At 36.7% G+C, this 18,582-nt stretch overlaps 1 protein-coding gene across 3 annotated transcripts in view; it reads left to right on the top strand.

The window, feature by feature from the left end:
- The window catches only part of itprid2 (ITPR interacting domain containing 2), a 43,964-nt gene that overhangs the window by 4,214 nt on the left and 21,168 nt on the right, over positions 1-18,582 (top strand). The window contains exons 2-4 of one of the 3 annotated variants that reach the window (XM_079619183.1): positions 6,456-6,513; positions 15,005-15,203; positions 16,695-16,737. In XM_079619183.1, the coding sequence (XP_079475309.1) occupies positions 15,047-15,203; positions 16,695-16,737 (200 nt within the window). In that variant the 5' untranslated portion in view covers positions 6,456-6,513; positions 15,005-15,046. Of the gene's footprint in view, positions 1-6,455; positions 6,514-15,004; positions 15,204-16,694; positions 16,738-18,371; positions 18,510-18,582 lie in introns of those variants that run through there. The other 2 variants (XM_079619182.1, XM_079619184.1) reach the window with 2 other exon arrangements.

The raw sequence follows: 18,582 nt of genomic DNA on the forward strand, positions 1-18,582 counted from the left end.
TTATAGACCTTTTAAATATTTCAAGTCAATATTTTGTCTAATTATTTACTTATGTGGCAAGTAGCCGTGTAATAAGCGGGATAATCTCACTCTAAAAAATGCTGGGTTGTTTCAACCCAATTTTGGGTAAAATATGGACAAACCCAAACGTTGGGTTAAAAATATAATTTAAAAATTCAACCCAACGGCTGGGTTTGTCCATATTTTACCCAAAATTGGGTTGAAACAACCCAGCATTTTTTCGTCCAGCCGGTTGTTATCGCAGAATAAACCCCGGCATGGTGATCAATACCCCGCTGTGGCGCGGAGATTGACCGAGCGAGTCCACGATACCCGGATGACATAATTAAATAATTGTACACAAAATATTGATTCGAGTTTTAATATTTTATCAGCTTGCCAAACGCCAAACTTCCATGAATTCCTAGTAGCAAGCATATACAGCGCTGACTTCAGTTACCCCGGATGAGCCTGTGCTATCAGTTTTTACTGGTAGTTATCGGGGAATAACATGCCGATGGATGGCACGAATCACGATAGACCAATCAGAATCAAGTATTCCAGATAACAACCTGTTGGATGTTCATTATTCCTTACATGAAGAAGGAAGAAGTTTGTATCACTAAAGCAAGAATGAGACTGAAGCAGGTTAGGAAGTTTTCTGATGCATTTTCGCAGTCATCTGCCTCATGCTTAAGCATCTTATAAACGGATTAATTCAGGAGAAGGTTGTCCTAAATTGGTTGTTTGTTTTTATGCACAGGGCAGAAACACAAGTAAAGGTCCTGTGTGGCTAATGTGAATGGCTATCGGAGGCTTTGTCCACAGGAAATGAATTCAGCTAGGGGCCTGAAACAGACACGGCTTATTGAAATCTTAAGAGAAATGCTTCAAAGAGACTTGAGGGAAATGACACTGTTGTGTTGTACAGTCTGCATTACTCTCACAATAATTGTAAGATGAGGGTTTAGCAAATACTTTATAAACCCCACAAAATATGGTGACGAGCACAGTTTTCTTTTCTTCTTTTAAATGGCTAAATAGGTTTGTGAACTATGATTTACTACTTGCTATAGCTAGTCAGATGGAGAGGGAGAGATATTCTTGTTCTAGAGAGCTTAAAAAGGTATTGAGTTGAGTCAACATGTTTGGTCGATTTTGCTATTCTTTTATAAATGCATATACGCTAACATTCAAAAGTTTGGGGTCAGACTCAGCAAGGATGCTATTATTCAGCAAGGATGGACTAATTTGTTCAGTAAAGACTTTTATAATGTTACAAAAGATTTCAAATAAATTATGTTCTTTTGAACTTTCTATTCTTAAAAGAATCCTGAACAAAAAAATGTATCACGGTTTCCACAAAAATATCAAGCATAACTGTTTTCAACATTGATAATTAGAAATGTAGTTTCTTGTGCACCGAATCAGCATATAATATTAGAATGATTTCTGAAGGATCATGTGACACTGAAGACTGGAGTAATGATGCTGAAAATTCAGCTTTGCATCACAGGAGTAAATTACATTTTACAATATATTCACATTGAAAATAGTCATTTTTAAATTGTAATAATATTTAATAAAAAAATGACCGTCTCCAAACTTTTGAACTGTAGTGTATCTGCCAGATACTTAATGTTGTCAACTCTTAGTTGTACTACCATGTGACCTCAAAGCCTGACAGACGAGACATTTTTGAAAAATAAGAACTAGTTTACCTGGTCTCAAAAGCTTTTAGCCCTAAGGCTAGTGCTTGCTAAAGCAAAAACTGAATGTTATACCCTCCTTTCCTGTGGGAAAATCAGAGTATAATGCACAGCTTTAACTGGCTTATTACTTTTATAAAATGTGATTACATTTAAAGGGATAGTACACCCAAAAATGAAAATTCTGTCATTTACTCACCTTGTGTCATGTTGTTCAAAACCTGTATGACTTGACTTTCCTTCTGTCGAACACAAAAGATGTTTTGAAAAATATCTGTTTTTGTTGTTTGTTTTTTTGTCCATACAATACAATTGAAGCCAATAGGGTGTTTGGACAAAAATGATGACAGAACTTTCATTTGGGTAAACTTTCCCATTAATGTGATTTTAAAAAACACCAATGTTAAATAAATGTTGTTTAATAATAATAAAAAAATGCCATGTAATATAATTTATTATCCTCACTGTAGACCATTTATCCCCTTTGAATGTTAATATGAACAGTGTTCACAGGTGTGAGTTTATCTACGTTTTCCATTGACTTTAAATGACTCGTCTAATCATAATTTAGAGTTTTATAATGACATTTGAAGCTATTTGACATTTGTATCCCCCCCGAAAGTGCTGTCATTAAATATTCATACTTGTACTTCTGGCAATGCTGTAGGCAATTCCGCGTTCTGAATTAAGCAGGGTGTCTAAGAGTAGTTGGAATGAAAAGCAGTGCACTCATAATCCATCAGGACCCTGTGCTGAGATGTTTACAGTGCTGTTCTGAAGAAGCGTGGCGGTCTGATGGATCTTGCATTAGTTTTTCTCATCAACCTCTTCCTATTACTTTCCATATTTCTTCCATAATCAGATCCTTAGCTGAGGCCTAGATCCTGGGATTCCAGCCAGCCCTCTGGATTCAATGTCAGTGCTATTTATCACAAAGAGTGTGTGTGCGTGCATTATGAAAAGTAAAACGGATTATTATTATTCACTTAAGCTTTAGATGTTGCTGATGAGAGTTAGATATTTCCACCAGGTATGAAATCGGAGCCTCACCTGTTCCTGACTGAATCCCAGTGTCTGGTAAACCACCATGCTCATGGTAACACCCTGGGCGCTCCATATGTTTGTTTCACACTGCGCAAATTGAAACCCTGGGAACCGCTGACCTTGTTCAGGCTAATGATTAAACGGTTTTATCATAATGCTGGTACATGGTGTGTCCTGTGTCTGGATCTTTAACAAACAGGCTGCCAATGAGGAGCCTATCTTGTATTATCAGTTTTTTGTATGTTGCTGTTCTTTTCTGCCTCTAGTTGTCTATTTTGGACGGTTGTAGTGATTCAGTTCAATAAGGAAACGATTAGTATTCGAAAGTTCCGGAACAATGTCATTTCATGGCTGTTTCCTGCACCACTATTTTGAGTTGTGAGTTTTCCTCGTCTTTCTATTGGGATCACCTCAAGTGAAGTCCGTCTCATGAACTCTTATGAGCTAATTCTATTTAATGAATCACTCAGACAACTCAGTTATTGGTTTGTATCACTCTTGACTTGTCTTGAGGTCTAAGTCATTACTTGCATATTCGACCCAAAATTATGCAAAAATTATTATGTGACACTTAAATCGGTTTAGTTGCGTACTGGTTGTAAGTGTAGCAGAAAATAGCATTGTTTAGAATATTTATTAGGTATACACACTACCTTTCAAAAGTTTGAGGTCACCAGATGAAAAAGGTGACCGAAGTCTCTCATGCTGCTCATCTATTAATGCTGCATTTACTTGATAAAAACAGTAACAGTAATATTGCGAAATAGTAAAATTGATTAATTTTCAGCATCATTACTCCAGTCTTCAGTGTCACATGATCCTTCAGAAATCTTTCAAATATGCTGATTTGCTGCTAAAAAAAACCCCAACAAAAAACATTTAAATGTTGAAAACAGTTGTGTGGAGACCATGTTTTTTCATCATTCATTGATGAATAGAAAGTTTAAAATAACATTTATTTGAGATAGATATTTTTTGTAACATGTCTTTACTGTAACTTTTAATCAATTTATTGCATCCTTCCTAATAAAATTATTTAAAAAAATCAGACTGACCCCAAACATTTGAATGGTAGTGTAGTTTGAACCAATTGTTGAAGTACTCTACCAGTCACTAAGGTACCAGGTATAACTATTAAGAAACAATGTTGTTTTGCTACATTTTTGCCATAAGTGGCATGTCACGACACTGGTTCACACACATACTTTGAGGTATGTTGTTTCTACCCAACTTCACTGCGTTTTAGATGCAGTGTGTTGATTCTGTAATTAAGTTGCATCATCAGCCCTCTAAACGCTGTTCACGTCCCAGTCCCACACATCCCCATCTCACTTCTTGGGTGGTGGAGTAGCTGTGACAGAATGTCCTGTTGCTTTCGCCACTTATAAAGTATCAAGATCCATCAAATGGTTTGTTTGACCTTGTGCATTACCCTGGCACCCTGTTCTCTCATTTTACCCTTGCTCTCTTGCAGGAAACCCAGTGTCTAGAATACAAAGTGTGCCATAGAGCAGACACTTGGATTAAAAAAAACATTAATCAGTGTGTGCAGAAAGACAGGGTTTTTATCTGCCTCTTGCTATTACAAACATTTTTTTAAATTAAACTAACAGGGAAAATGAGCAGGTCCACGTGGAATCAGTGTACATGTATTTTCTGCACTGATTTATGGGGAATAGTTATGATAACAAACAATCAGCTTTAAAAAGTGGTCTTTTGATTTTTTGACATCAAACTTTTGGTGCTATTTCATATGTCGCTTGTTAGAAACTAGACAAATTAGGTAGGCGCCTGACCTTGTCCAAGAAAACGTACAAAACTGCGCAAGGTAAAATAAATGTTTATAAAGTTCATTTTGTTTACCGGAGTATCACAAACAGTTACGGTAATTTGTTGGGTCGCCACTTGATGTTGAAAGTATAATGGATCTTGAAGCAAAAACATTTGAGGATTGCTACAATAACACATGTGATAACTGGACGGCATGATATGATTTTGCTTTTGTCCACTAGCACTGTAAGAGAACTGTGATAAAAGTGTGTGGGCATTAATAAAGGTGAATAGCAAAGAAAAATAAATGGCTAAAAAAATTATTTAAAGGGTAGTTCACCCCAAAATTAACTCGCCCTCAAGCCATCGTTGTAGGCTTTATGACTTTATTATTTCAGAAATCGGAGTTCTGTTAAAAAAGTTTCCTGGCTTTTCCAAGCTTTATAATGGGAGACTTGGGAGTGAATAGTAACCGAAGTGATGTTTTTTTTAAGAAAAACATCCAACTACAACTTCATATAACGTTTCTGTTTAAAAAAATCTTGTTTTAGACTTGACCGGTGTTTTGTTTTGCTTTATCCTTTGCGCTTCCACGTTCGCCAATACGTCATGCGTCATGTCAAAGGATTCTCTTCTGCCGGAACTCAACTTGCGTTTTGAAGCCAGTGATTCTATTTTATAAAGTTATAAATATGGATATTTTTCTTACAAAAACGCTTCGCTTCTGAAGGCCTTGGAGCCGTATGGATTTCTTTTATAATGGATGGATGTGCTTTTTTGGGCTTCAAAAGCTCAGGCACTATTCACTCCCATTATAAAGCTGGGCAGAGCCAGGATATTTTTTTATATAACTCGGATTATGTTTGGCTGAAAGAAGAAAGTCATATATATACCTAGGATGGCTTGAGGGTGAGTAAATTATGGGATGACTTTAATTTTTGGGTGAACCCGCCCTTTATTTAATATTTTAGTATTACTTTTTCCTTTTATCTTGTTTCAAACACGTTTAAATATTTGTACTGGGAAACAAGACAAACATACTGATTAAGAAAGTGATTTTTTTTGCCTGTGAAACTTCCAGCTGCTCTGGCTCTGAGTTTGATAGCGTCTTAATTTATTGTCTCAGTCCATCTTCTCACTCGCTGTCAGAAGACAAGTGGAAAAAGACTCAAGTGTAAGCAGAGAGGGAGAATTACCCAAAGTGCCATTACTATAAGCACAGTGTCACATGTTCAAAACAAAGGAACATCACATTCTCAGAAGAGATTGATGTTTAGACTTTAGCCCTCCGGTGAACACTTTTCTGGTTGAATAACAAAGAGATCTTCTGGAATCGGTTTCCCTTCTTCGTCCTTGATCTCTGTTGAAGCTAAAAGCATTTAGGTTGTTTTAAGATTTCGGTATGTTTCATTTATTTCTTGTCTGCATTGCATAAGTGACATTTTTGGTGCCCATATTAGGATGTTGTGATATTTACACAAGACTTGAAACAGCCTATTATTAATGCAATGTTCTAATCCTAGAAATTAAGTTTGGGGATCAGCAACTACCTCATACACATCATGTCACGGTTTAGTATTTTGCGATATATATATATATTATATATATCACAGTGACATAATTGTGATTGACAGCTGGTCAACTGCATGGGAGAGAGAGAGTGGTATCACTTTCATTCTTTCTCACTCGGTTTGCTTCACATTTTTCCAGTACTGCATCTCATAGAAGAGAATGTGATGCACTGAAGGTGAAACACCATTTATTGTCGGATAATAAATACAAAAATTTATATAGGATCCTGATGTATTGGTGCATTATTGTAAAAAGATTTGATGCGTTCGGATTGGATCTACTTTTTTTTTACAGTTTGTGCATAACATCCCTTTGAATTGTGGTTCTTAGCTTACCATTGTTCATGTTTGCATTCCTCAGAGAGATATCTGATGGTTCACAGCATGCGGACATTGATCTTCTGGTGATCTTTGCAGAGGTATGGAGCATTATCAGTTTGGAAATGCTGAGCATTAACAATACATGATTGTTTTGTTTTAGGTGTACCACAGGGCGTTATATTTGGCCCTAAAATGTTGTCAACAGTGGCACTTTTCACCCCTAAGGGACTTGTGGGAGGGCTAGAGAATAACCTTTTCTTTTCATAGATGACGTGGTCTCTAAAACAATATCACAATGAAGGACTTCAACAGAATGCCATGTTATTTCACAAACTAGGCCTTGGGCTTGTGTCTAGAGCCAATACCAAAGGTCATTGAGGGTGGCAATTCACCAAGGCACTGGCGCAGACTGGATATTGTGTTTCTATTTTGGGAAGAAAACATTGCAGGTGTGGTTCAAAAAGAGCAGCTTGTTGGGTAAGGCTTATCTTGTTCTGCTTTAAAGCTCTTGACATCACTGCACGGTTGCAAGATAACATTTCTTTCAGGTCACTGGCCACTCTTTCTTAAAATCAGTTGTGTTTTCCTCACTAGCATATTGTTTTAGCTCCATGTCTGTAAAAATGGATTAAGCTCCTCTTAAAGGTTAAAATAGCTGAGAATTATGCCTGGGTGAAATTTCTAAAAACAATAATATCTCAAAATGTTTCAGCCTTTTGGGCCATGTATATTTCAGTATTTAGGCATTGGAGCTGGAACCATAATTTTAACCATTTAACCATTTTAATTTTGACGCATACATGATGTAATTCACCACCTTCATGTTTAACTCAGAAGGACCAATAATTAATCTTAATGTTTTCTTGTGAGACAAGGAAGGATTGGGGAAATAGTCTGACGATGCTGTCCTCTGGAAAGATAAATAAATATTCATGTTTAATTTTATATTTCCAGTGAAGTTATCCTGAATATTCAATAAATCGCCCAGTTCTACTAAGAATCAGCCTGTTTGGACCGGATGTGTTCTTAATCACTAGTTCTATGTGTAAGCATGATGCATTAATTGTGGGATGTTTCTTAGGATGCGCTTTGATGTGCTGTTGTTTGTGCCTGATTGACTTGGAGCCCCAGGCCTGTTTTTGTTTGGGGCCTTTGGGACGTGGGGACGGAGACAAAAAGCAACCGGTCAGATCTGGAATGAGATGTGGGAACTGGGACGTCCTCAGTTCAACAGAAGGAGGTCATGGCGAGAGCATGTGTGGGGTGCATGCAGCATTTTAAAAATAGTCATCGTTTTTCAAGGAGTTTTTAGCCGAACAAGCTTTTGTTGAAAGGTTTGTTTGAGAATAGTGAAGTATGATAGCGACTGTGTGTTTATTCAATGGAATTGAGCAGGTCACTGATTTTTCTCAGAGCTCTGACATCCAGCTATTTTTCATAGACTCTTTTGGTTTACAAGGTTTGGAGTTTTAGTCTGCTTTAACAGCACAGGATATGGGTTTTATCACATTTTTTTTCTCATCTTTAAGTCTGTTACTCATAACAAGAGTTATGACAAGGCAGTAAAAATCATAAGCTTGCAGAAGTGGGGTTTAGGCAACTAAATGATTGGAGTTATGCAAATGTCACCAGAAAAAAGTCAGTTTCTCCGGAAGGTCCAGTTATGACATTTTGATTAAAGGCTATGTTGCAGGTTAGAGTACCCAGTGAGCCAATGTATAGAAAAATAATGTAGGAACTATATTTAAATATGAACATATACTTATAAAACGCTATTTAGGCTTCTGGAGTCGTTTTTGTGAGAAAATTTTCCTTCCGCGTTTGAAAACCGCCAAACCGGAAGTGACGTAACATGAGGCAGAGCGGTCAAAGTAAACAATAGGAAAGCAATGGATCGCAATGACAGATCGGACGCTGAGGAAATTCTAGCCTAAATGTTTACTCGTATGATGGACCCAGTGGTGTAGTCTAGTTTTTTGTAGTGAGTATACTGTGATTACATATACTGTACACCAGCCCCCCCCCCCCCCCCCCCAGCGCCTCATACTAACCCGTCCCATCACCTCATAAGCACCACCAACAGTGTTAGCTTATAAATTTATTCACGTTAGCCGACGATATGTATAACACTATGCTCAGATCACAATATTGTACAGATTATTATCATGTATCAGGCAAAAGTAAAGCTATTATTTAGACCCTTACCTGCATGTGTTGTGTATGTCAGCCATTAGGAGACAGTTTCCAGAGGAAGAAGGACTTTATAAAGGCTTTGAATGGCCCCATTTGGTGACAATGAATACAAAAATAATCACAATCACAACTGTCTTACTGTAGCCTATAAAAACTTTATATGTAGAAACAGCCAACACAAACATTAAAATTCGGAGTACAGATTGGAAATGAACTTAATATATTATATTTAGGCTATAATAAGTGTCGGCTGCAGACTAATAACAAACACATAAATGCATTACATTACAAGTTTATGTAGGATATGTTAATTAAATTAAGACAAGGCACATTAAGACAGGTAGGCTACATGTAGCCTATGCATTTTGTAAAACAGAAGTACAATAAGTGATCTCTGACGGATCCGTGACCGTCATGTTTCCCGCCCGCGGCCGAAACACAATCTGACGGCGGACCGGGCGCCCCGATGAAGAGCCGGGACAGTGTGCACATATCGCCGTCATCATATAACTCCATGTCGCCGAGATTAAATAAACACAAGATTTTGACGCGTATCCGAGAGTGGAGCGGAGTGTGAGCGCGCACTGCATGGCACGGGCGCGAACACTAATCAACAGTGAAACAATTTAAAATACTCTATCATTTCTGGTCATACAGAAAATAATAATAGCCTACATTATTCGCAACTACTTTTATTTGTGTAAACTCGGAATAACAAGAAAGCGTTGTGCTTTTGACAAATAAAATAAAACAATCAGGCGCGCTTTCATGATCTCCGTGAACTGGAGCGCGAGAACTGAAACTAAATATGTAGGCTTGAAATGTCCACTTCAAAACGAACAAATTCGAATCGAAAGCTAATACCTTCTGATTATGTAATCCGTATGAAAGGTGCATTTCTCTCTAAAAGCGCACCCGCTTAACAGCGGAGATGGAGATATGTTTTTAACCGACAGTGATTTAGAAAACAATAGTTTATTAATGAACAATTAAAATGCCTCGTTATTTTTTCAGACACATTTATTATTAAATCACCTATAAATCACCTTTCTGTAGGCTGTGGTTCCAGAGACATATGGCTCTTCTCATTCAGTAGGCTACTGCGGGAATAATATCATTTCCAGGTTCTAATTTTGTCTCAGAAAAATAAATCAACAACAACAAAATCTATATTAATTTGTGAATATTTTAAATGTTTAATTAAGGGGCAACAAGTAGCCTAATAAACAAAAATTCGTCAATATTAATTTTTTTGCGCAGCATTTGGTGTAGCCTATAGCCTACAGTTCAAATTAAAATTTTGCCTTTTAAAAATACAACAACCGTTTTTGTTTTGTAATTACGGGTTAAAAATATTTTTGTTCTCTCTGTTTTGTAATTTAGTCAACTTTATAGATTTCAACCATATTATTCCTTCTTGAGTCTTTTTAACAAGAATTTAGATTAATGTATGAATTGAATAGTAATTGTGTGACCTATGATGAGGGAACAACCAGTGATACCCTTGGTAGTACCATCAAATGATAGCCTATAGCGATGTCATCAGGATACACATACAGCGGTAGGCAGTGGCCCACCTTACCGGGTGACCACGTCGTGGTTCACCAGAATTTATAGTTTACCCACCTCTTTTTTTACCACTACACCTCTGACCACGACGATGATTAATTGAAATACAATAACCACCGAAAACACACTGAATCACGACCGCTCCAACTGAATACCAACCTACTCTGCACTGAGCGAACGCACAACGCAGAGCGCGGCGGCAAACGACTGCCTCATGTGACGTAATATGACGCGATGGTGAAAAAAAACGGTTTTTCAATGCGGTCAAGGAAACGGTCACGTTTTCTACTAAATTTGTGCCCTTATGTCTTGCAAAACGATTTTAAATCCTGCATTTACTTTTCATATGGTATTTTCATACAAGGTTATATATTAATTTTGAAAAAAAAAAAACCTGCAAGATGGCCTTTAAACATTACGAGGTAAAAAAAAAAAAAATGAAACATGCATTTAGAAAATAGGGTGAATTAAAGAGATGGTTTCTCCCCCCTCTCATGTCGTTCCAAACCCGTAAGACTTTTTCCGTATCTTCGGAACACAAATGAAGATCTTTTTTTGAAGTAATCTGAAAGTATTATTCAGATCTTTCATTTGTGTTCTGAAGATGAACAAAAGCCTTACGGGTTTGGAACGACATGAGGGTGAGTAATTAATGATAGAATTAAAAATTTTGGGTGAACTAAACCTTTTACTTTCAAATCATGCTGTCTGTAAAGAGTCAAATTAATGCAAATATCTTATATAATGCAAGGTTCATAACAAAAACACAGCTGGATTGCCCGGAAATATTGGAACATTTGGTTTATACTCTTGGATGTGTGTGGGGTTTTCTTCAAATGTTTCCCCCTATTTAGCATACTGCATCTGCTCTGTGATTGGTGGATACGCGGCATGCTTGACGTTGCTTAGTAGCGCTTATTTATGTTTAGTCGCTGCTTTCCCCATCCTTCTTCCCCAAGTCTCTACCCATTTAAAGCAGAGTATGTAACTGTTTACAAATCGCAGGTCCAAAATGGAGCGGAGAGCATGAGTTCTGCTGTGTTTATGGAATTAAACAACTACGCCGTTTGTGAAAGGGAATGGACCGTGTTGCTCTCATATGTGGATGTTACATGGGTTATTGACAGCTTTAATAAAGAGACAACACAAAAGTCTCTATCAACTTGCTTGACTGTTTTGATACTATTTTTGTCAAAGTGGCCATGTATCAAACTGTTTTTAGGACTCATATTTGCCGTATTTGCTCACTTTTTGGTAGCATTTCAAGTTCGAGATGAATATTGCATGAACTATGTAAAATATATGAATAAACCTTATTTTTTTATATTCAAAAGCGAGGCTGTGGGATACACTCATCTCTTCAGTGGGTTGTACCATTATTTTATGTTTTTAAATCATACTGCTGACGAAATGCTGCAAAAAAATATCTTTCCAAGAAATTTAAGTAGACAAAAAACTCCAGAAAATATGAGCTGTGGAAAATTATAAGTGATCTAGGAGCTTTATACAGCATTATAAAGCGGATGCCATTGAAAACACTAAGTCTATCCCTCCCAGCCTCACTTTCATGCCTGTCATGGAGCTGCTCTGAATATGGTCGATTTGCTCTGGCAAAGCAACATTTGCTGATGTGATGTATAAATTGTGTTTAACATGACATTGGAGAAGGTTTATTTGTGTGCTAATGTAATTAATCATTGAGTGTTTCAAATGAACTATTTGTTTTTAATGAGAAACGGGGTGTTTGGCATATTTTTTAGGGAGTCTACATACTGAAGGACACCGTTTGCTTCCTTTTAACTTTCTCCAAGTTGACTTCCCATCAATTTTGTCATTGGAGTCCAAAAATAACAACCTCTGAAGAGATTTCAACATGTGAACAGATATGCAGCTAAAAATGGGACTCTGTTTTGCATTATTAGACCTTTTTAATCAACCTACATATTCTACAATATTAGGATACGCCTAATTCTATGGAATACTTGTTTGGTTGTGATTGTTTGCAGCAGTTTTTTTCAGTCAAATATTGATTGTATGAAGACTGCTAAACAATTTGATTTTCAAAAGTAGTTAACTGCTAGTTTTTGTCTTTTGTGTATTGCTCTGCAGTCTTAATTTAAACTCAAATCAATATTACATGCCCTACATGTTTGTATCTCATTTGGAATGGATGCAATAAGGAGGTGGATGTAAGATTAACCAGACATTATCGCAAAATAAACCTCTTTATGGTCATATGAGACCTGATCTCTCTATTTTGAGCTAGACTACGACTGTAGGTCAGTGTTTCACAGCCTTTTTTGTTTTTATTAAATTAAAATAAATTGAATTAAAGAAATTGCCCTAGTTTTGTTTTCATTTAATCTATGGTCTTAATGTAATTTTCTGTAATCTAAGAGAACTAAAATATGATTAAAATATTATATTATTATTATATAATATACACACATTACATCAAATAGGATATTATTAAAATATTTAATTAATTTAAAATAATTACATTTCAGGATTGCAGAAGTTTGAGGAGCTACATTTGTCTTTAGTGACCCTGCTACTAAATTTACACGACTCGTCATTTGTGGTGTTTTGCATATGATTTTTTTTTTTTACTTACAATTTCTACCCATTAAAATATTTTAGAGCTTGTCGTAACTATTAAAATGTATATTCATTATAAAAAAATCTAAAAATGAATTCTTTATTTTCATGACTTTTCCGGGACCAGAAATCACTTTAAACATTAGGCTACATCATATATCCAGGTTTTCCAAGACTTGTCTTATTTTAAGGCCCCCTTGGAAATCTGCTGATGCCTCCTGGTTGTAGATTAAATAATAATCTGAAGGCAGGTATATTCCCTAATGTTGATCTGTTTCCTTATAATCAGTAGACTTTAGCAATAAAATGAGCTGGTTGTGCTGGCTAACAAGATTTTAGTCAAATTTTAGTCAAACTTCTCTGATCAGTCTTAAAATAGACGCATGCTATTAATAGCAGTGTGTGAATTGTGGGAGATCAGACCGCTGAATTATAAATCCATCCCATTTGGTCAGGCTCATCTGTTTCTTCATGAAGTGCCAGATCCAAAACAGGAAATGACTCCACACCAGCTTGTAATCTTTCAACTAAACAGACATTTCCTGCTCAACTTGTTTTTTGACTTTTTCTTTCTACCATCTATTCCAGCTAAGACCCTCATCCCGCCCCCATCTCTCTCTCTCTCTTTCTTCTGTTGCGCTGTATTGACAGGAACTTTGGAATCTCTGTAGATGTTATTAGTTTCTCATGCTGGTTATTTGTTGTCCCAGTGCTGTCACATGGCCTTCATCTCTTATTTGATTTTCCAGTAATATCTGGAAGCAATGTTCCTTCTAATTTTTGTTCTTGCTAAGCAAAACATATTCCTATTGGACAGAGCCTTAGGCCATGTAATAGTTTAGTTCTTAGGTTATCACATTTTGTAGACTCTTTTTTTTCTATACATTAAAAAAATAGAAATAATAAAACCTCTCTTGGCAAAAACATTCTCTTTAGGATATTTAGACTGACTCTGTCTGAATGATTGTGTTATTTAAATCTGCAGTGTCATTTCTACACCTCTAGCATATGTTATTGGACAATAACATGACACCGATATTGGAGCTGGATGATTATTCGCTGTGAGATTGCAATCTCGATTCAAACACACGCTATCTTATTCCTAAATGGCAATGATTCGCCTGTGTCTGTTAAACGTTTGACAAGTACGAACACAGCGAACATTCAGATCTGCTTTCGCGCTGCCGCTGAGCCAGAGAGAGCCGTTTTCATGTATAGCTATTCTGTTACAATCGTTTAAATTATCACAGAAGTACTTGGATAAAAGTTTACATTTCGGATATGTAATGTAGCGATCAAAATAGATAGATTAACCTTTTGAAAGTAACTTTTTCAAATCAAGATTGTTTCGAGTATATCTTTGCGACCAGTAGGTGGCGACAAGCGAAATGTATTTTGTTGTCCATTCATTCAAGAAATTAGTTCAAAAACGCAGATTCATCCAGTAATGAAACAAGTGGAGTCTTAATAAGTGAGTCATTGAATCATTCATTGTTTTGTTTTTAAGAATGAATTCAGATTAATTTAACTTTTTAAATGGACTGCAGCGATTAGCATTCATGTTGCTTTTAGTTGTCTGTTCTGAATCGTGGGAGAATCATGATCTCTATTTGAAACGAAAAGAAAAAACACCAAATGTCTATTTTTCAAACAGGCGTTTTTATGCAATTTTTTCCACGTCAATACACAATAACTGTAGATTTCAGATTTATCATCATGCAAGCATTTATTAGGGTTTATGGTTTCCGCAATAATTACAGAAAATGACTGTAGTTATTCTCGAAAGTGGGAAGTCATACACATTTAGGATAATGTATGTAATCTCAGAGTCTGTTTTTGATTGCGTCCATTTATGCCATGCATGCAATTTTGTCTTTGATAGTCTGTGTGATTGGAGACGGTGCTGTTTAATGTGCTGACACCTGGTCTATTACACATTCTGTTTTCAGTTAACACCCTTCACCAACTTCATGTGCAAGTAATGCATCAAAGACGTGTCGGCTCATGCGTTTCTGTTCTTGCTCAGACGAGCATATGATGTGTGCAAAGTTTTGGTTTATGTGGCTTGGTTCAGTAGAGGAAGACTCTTAAAAGTCTGCTTCATATGACTCGAGACAGTCGCAGCACTCTTCTTTGGACCTGCCACCAATCCCTCTGGAGAGATGGGGGGCCTGGATATTGTTGTGCAATTCAGATATCTGACTCTGTCCCTCTTTGCTTTTTGTGCAGGTGAACCGACCCCCACTGTAGTTTCCCGTCCGAGCCAAGGACATGGAGGAGTGCGAGTCCGCCCCTGCCAGTTTCAAGAGGAGGGCCTGGGCTCAGAGCCGAGACTCCTGGCAGGCTCCTGAGTCTCAGGACCAGGGAGCAGAGGAGCCGCTGTCTGCACAGCCTATGGAGGATAAGACTTCGACAGCCTCAGAAACAGGTACAGTCTTTCTATTAATGGTATAACTGTGCCAATTTTTTCAGGTTTGTTTGGTTCTGTGGTCACCATTATACTTATCTGACCTTCTTCATATCTACACTCCTACTTGTACTTTGAGATCATCTTCTGCACTCACTCTTGTTCTCCCTCGAACTCACACAACTTCTATAGGGTCCCGAGCCTTTAGTCACGCACACCTTATTTATGGAACTTGTTGCCACAGGATGTGTGAAACAGTGAAAGTCTTCTTGTTTTTAAATCTCGCCTTAAGACCCATCTTTTTAGGCAGGCTTTTATGTAATTGCTTTTATGCTTGTATCCAGTGTGTCCAGGCTGTAATAATGTGTGTTTTTAAGGTGTCCTTGAGTGTCATGTACAGCGCCTAAATAAAATGTAATAATAATACATAGTATAAGGGTTGAATTTTCCAAAATATGTAATTTCAACCAATTAAGCAATGATTGGCGCAGCCATTTGGATTAAAAAATGCAGAACATACAGTAGATATCTGATTAAAATATTGAAGGTATTTTAAATTTAACAACATAGTAATGAAGAGCAATATTTACCATTGAATATTGTTGCGTAAATGTTTTAATATATGAAAAATACCACACAAAAACTTATACCACAGAGATTAAGCGATGCAAACAAATAGTTGTTAATTTTAAATCATGTGATTGAAATGGACAGTTTGAACTGATTCATGAAAATAAAATTAATTATTATATTAACTATATTTTTGGAAGTTTCAGCCAGAGATGTTATTAAATACTCTTGATTCTGAAACTAATCAATTAATCTACAAATAATTAATATATTTGATATGCTAAGTTCGTACATTGCTAATAAGGATGTTAATTGCGCACACACATAATTACTGATAACTAATATTTTAACATTGTTTGCTTGATATGGATTGTATTGCCTCTTTAAATTTCACAGAGCTGTTTTTTTTTTACCACACTTTTACATGAATTAAGCCTACAGATAACAGTCTGCATTTTGTGAATGTTAACATTTATTGGCCTATAAAAATTCAGCGATATGGAGAAATACCATTAATACTCTTATGAATGGACACCTAAAAATATGTATGCAAATTTAGGCTGATCTGTAAATGCAAACCAGAATGGCAACACCATACGATTGTTGTTTGTATCTTTTGAATCTGAGTTATCAACACGACTTTTGGGGGGTTTGAAGGTTTACTGGAAGTCGTGATGTCGTAATGAACACAGCAGACAGAGATTACAGAGGTTTGTCTGCTTGGCTTGGCATTTGATTCTCCATGCAAGTCATGATAAACCAATTAAGAGCAAAGAACTTTTTTAAAAAAATAGGAATCGCAGAACACAGTGGTAGACCAGAGAAAGCCGTGTTTGTCGTCACAGTTAGATTTGATGTTTGTTTGTTTGATGTTGCTTTTAGGGAAATTAATTTGGTTATTATACGGAACGGTTACTTGTATTTTTTTTTTTTTTTTGTCAGGTCCTAATCCAAATCAAGTAGAGAACTGGCTCAGGACCTGCAGGTGAGTTGCCTAAAAAAAACACTGCTCATAAAATACAAATGCAAATAGTGTGAGAAAGATGTGTGTACAAGCCATGGTGTGACGTGAATTGGTAAGTAAACAAATCGCTCAGATGTTTTCTGGCAGAGGAAAGCGTTCGGTCTCTGGTGTCCCTGACAAGCTGTAAATTTGAGAGAATTGTGTGAATAGTTCAGTTGGTTCAGACCGTGATCTTCCCAGAGTCAGGAAAGTCTTTGACTATTGTCCTTTGTGCTGCAGGTTTTTTTTTCTTGTTTTGGTGGCTTTTCTGGGTCTGTAGGGGCCCATTAATGCTGAAGTTGTCCTCAGAGAGTTTTTAGTCTTTCTCTCTGTACTGCCAGGCTGTTTTTTTTTTTTTTTAAGATGCACGTCTGTTTAGCTCTGAAACGCAGGAGGAAATGGCCATTTATTTACTTTGTAGATATACGTCCCTCATGACCAACATAAACCTTCCACGTGAAAAAAAAAAAAAAAAACGAGATTCCAGAGTTGTTGGTGCGTGTCCCTGCCGTTTCATCTTGTGATCTAAAAGGAAGCCTTGCATGTTTGTTTGAACATTAAATGACATTAAGCCAAATTTCTTTCACTCAACTTTTATAGTTGAATACACGAGAATTGTTTGTTGTCAATGATGCGATTAATATTTAATTGCGATTATAATCTGCATCTCTGGTATGCTTGTAAAGGTTTTAACAACATGTTTGGAATTATTCACATTGATTAAGTTATGTTGCTGTTCCAAAGTGAAACAAAGAAATGAAATAAAATAAAACGGAGCCAAATCCCATTTGAAATGGGCCATTATAATGACATGTAAACCATTTAAAGTTTGGGGTTGCCTCTTATGCTCACCAAGGCTGTTTACTTGATGAAAAATACAGAGTTAAACAAGTAATATTGTGAAATATTATAACAATTTAAAATGACTAATCTCCGTTTTATAATGTCGTTTATTCCTGTGATGGCAAAGCTGAATTTTCAGCATCATTACTCCAGTCTTCAGTGTCACATGATCCTTCAGAAATCATTCTAATAGGCTGATTTGCTGCTCAATAAACTTTTATTATTATCAGTGTTGATGAATAGAAAGTTTGGTTACACTTTATTTTAAGGTGCCTGTGCCAGTGATTATACATTTAAATACTGAGTAATAATAATGAACTAGCCTACATGTACTTACTGTAGGGTTAGGAATAGGGTTTGGTTTGGGCTAGCTACATGTAATTATGCATAATTTGCTGTTTTTACTAAAGGAAGTACATGTAACACATGTAACAAGGACAGTTTAAAATAAAAGTGTTACTGAAAGTTTAAAAGAACGGCCTTTATTTGAGACTTCAATGATGAAATGATGAGTAAATGCCGGAATCTTATTTTTGGGTGATCTGTTCCTTCATAGTTGATTTAATCAAATGCTCAGAACTAGTGTAAATTTCCCCCGTTGAGCCCAGTGCCACACACTAGGTCAATAAAAATACCTCGTGCTCGTCCTATTCCCAATTCCTGCTCATTATCATTAAACACACATGAGACAGACATCCTCCTACAGGCTGACAGGAAATGTAAGTGTCTCTACCGCCGAGAGTTTGCTGGATATCCGGAGCCTGAACGACTTTCGCTGGTGCTGCTGGTGTTGTGAAACATGGCGTGAGCTATTCTTAGCCTTGTTGTACGCGGTGTGGTTTTTTTCTCACGCCGTTCGGATCTCCAGGTGTCTGGATGAAAGTGGCAGGGGGTTTCGAAGGCTGCGTTTTGTAAGTGCCAAGAGAATCTGTGTCAGGGACGAATATATCCAGAGACGAACACGAGAGGGAAGGATGTTTGAGC

Source organism: Phoxinus phoxinus (genome assembly GCF_949152265.1).
Source record: "Phoxinus phoxinus genome assembly, chromosome: 7".
NCBI classification, from domain to species: Eukaryota; Metazoa; Chordata; class Actinopteri; order Cypriniformes; family Leuciscidae; genus Phoxinus; species Phoxinus phoxinus.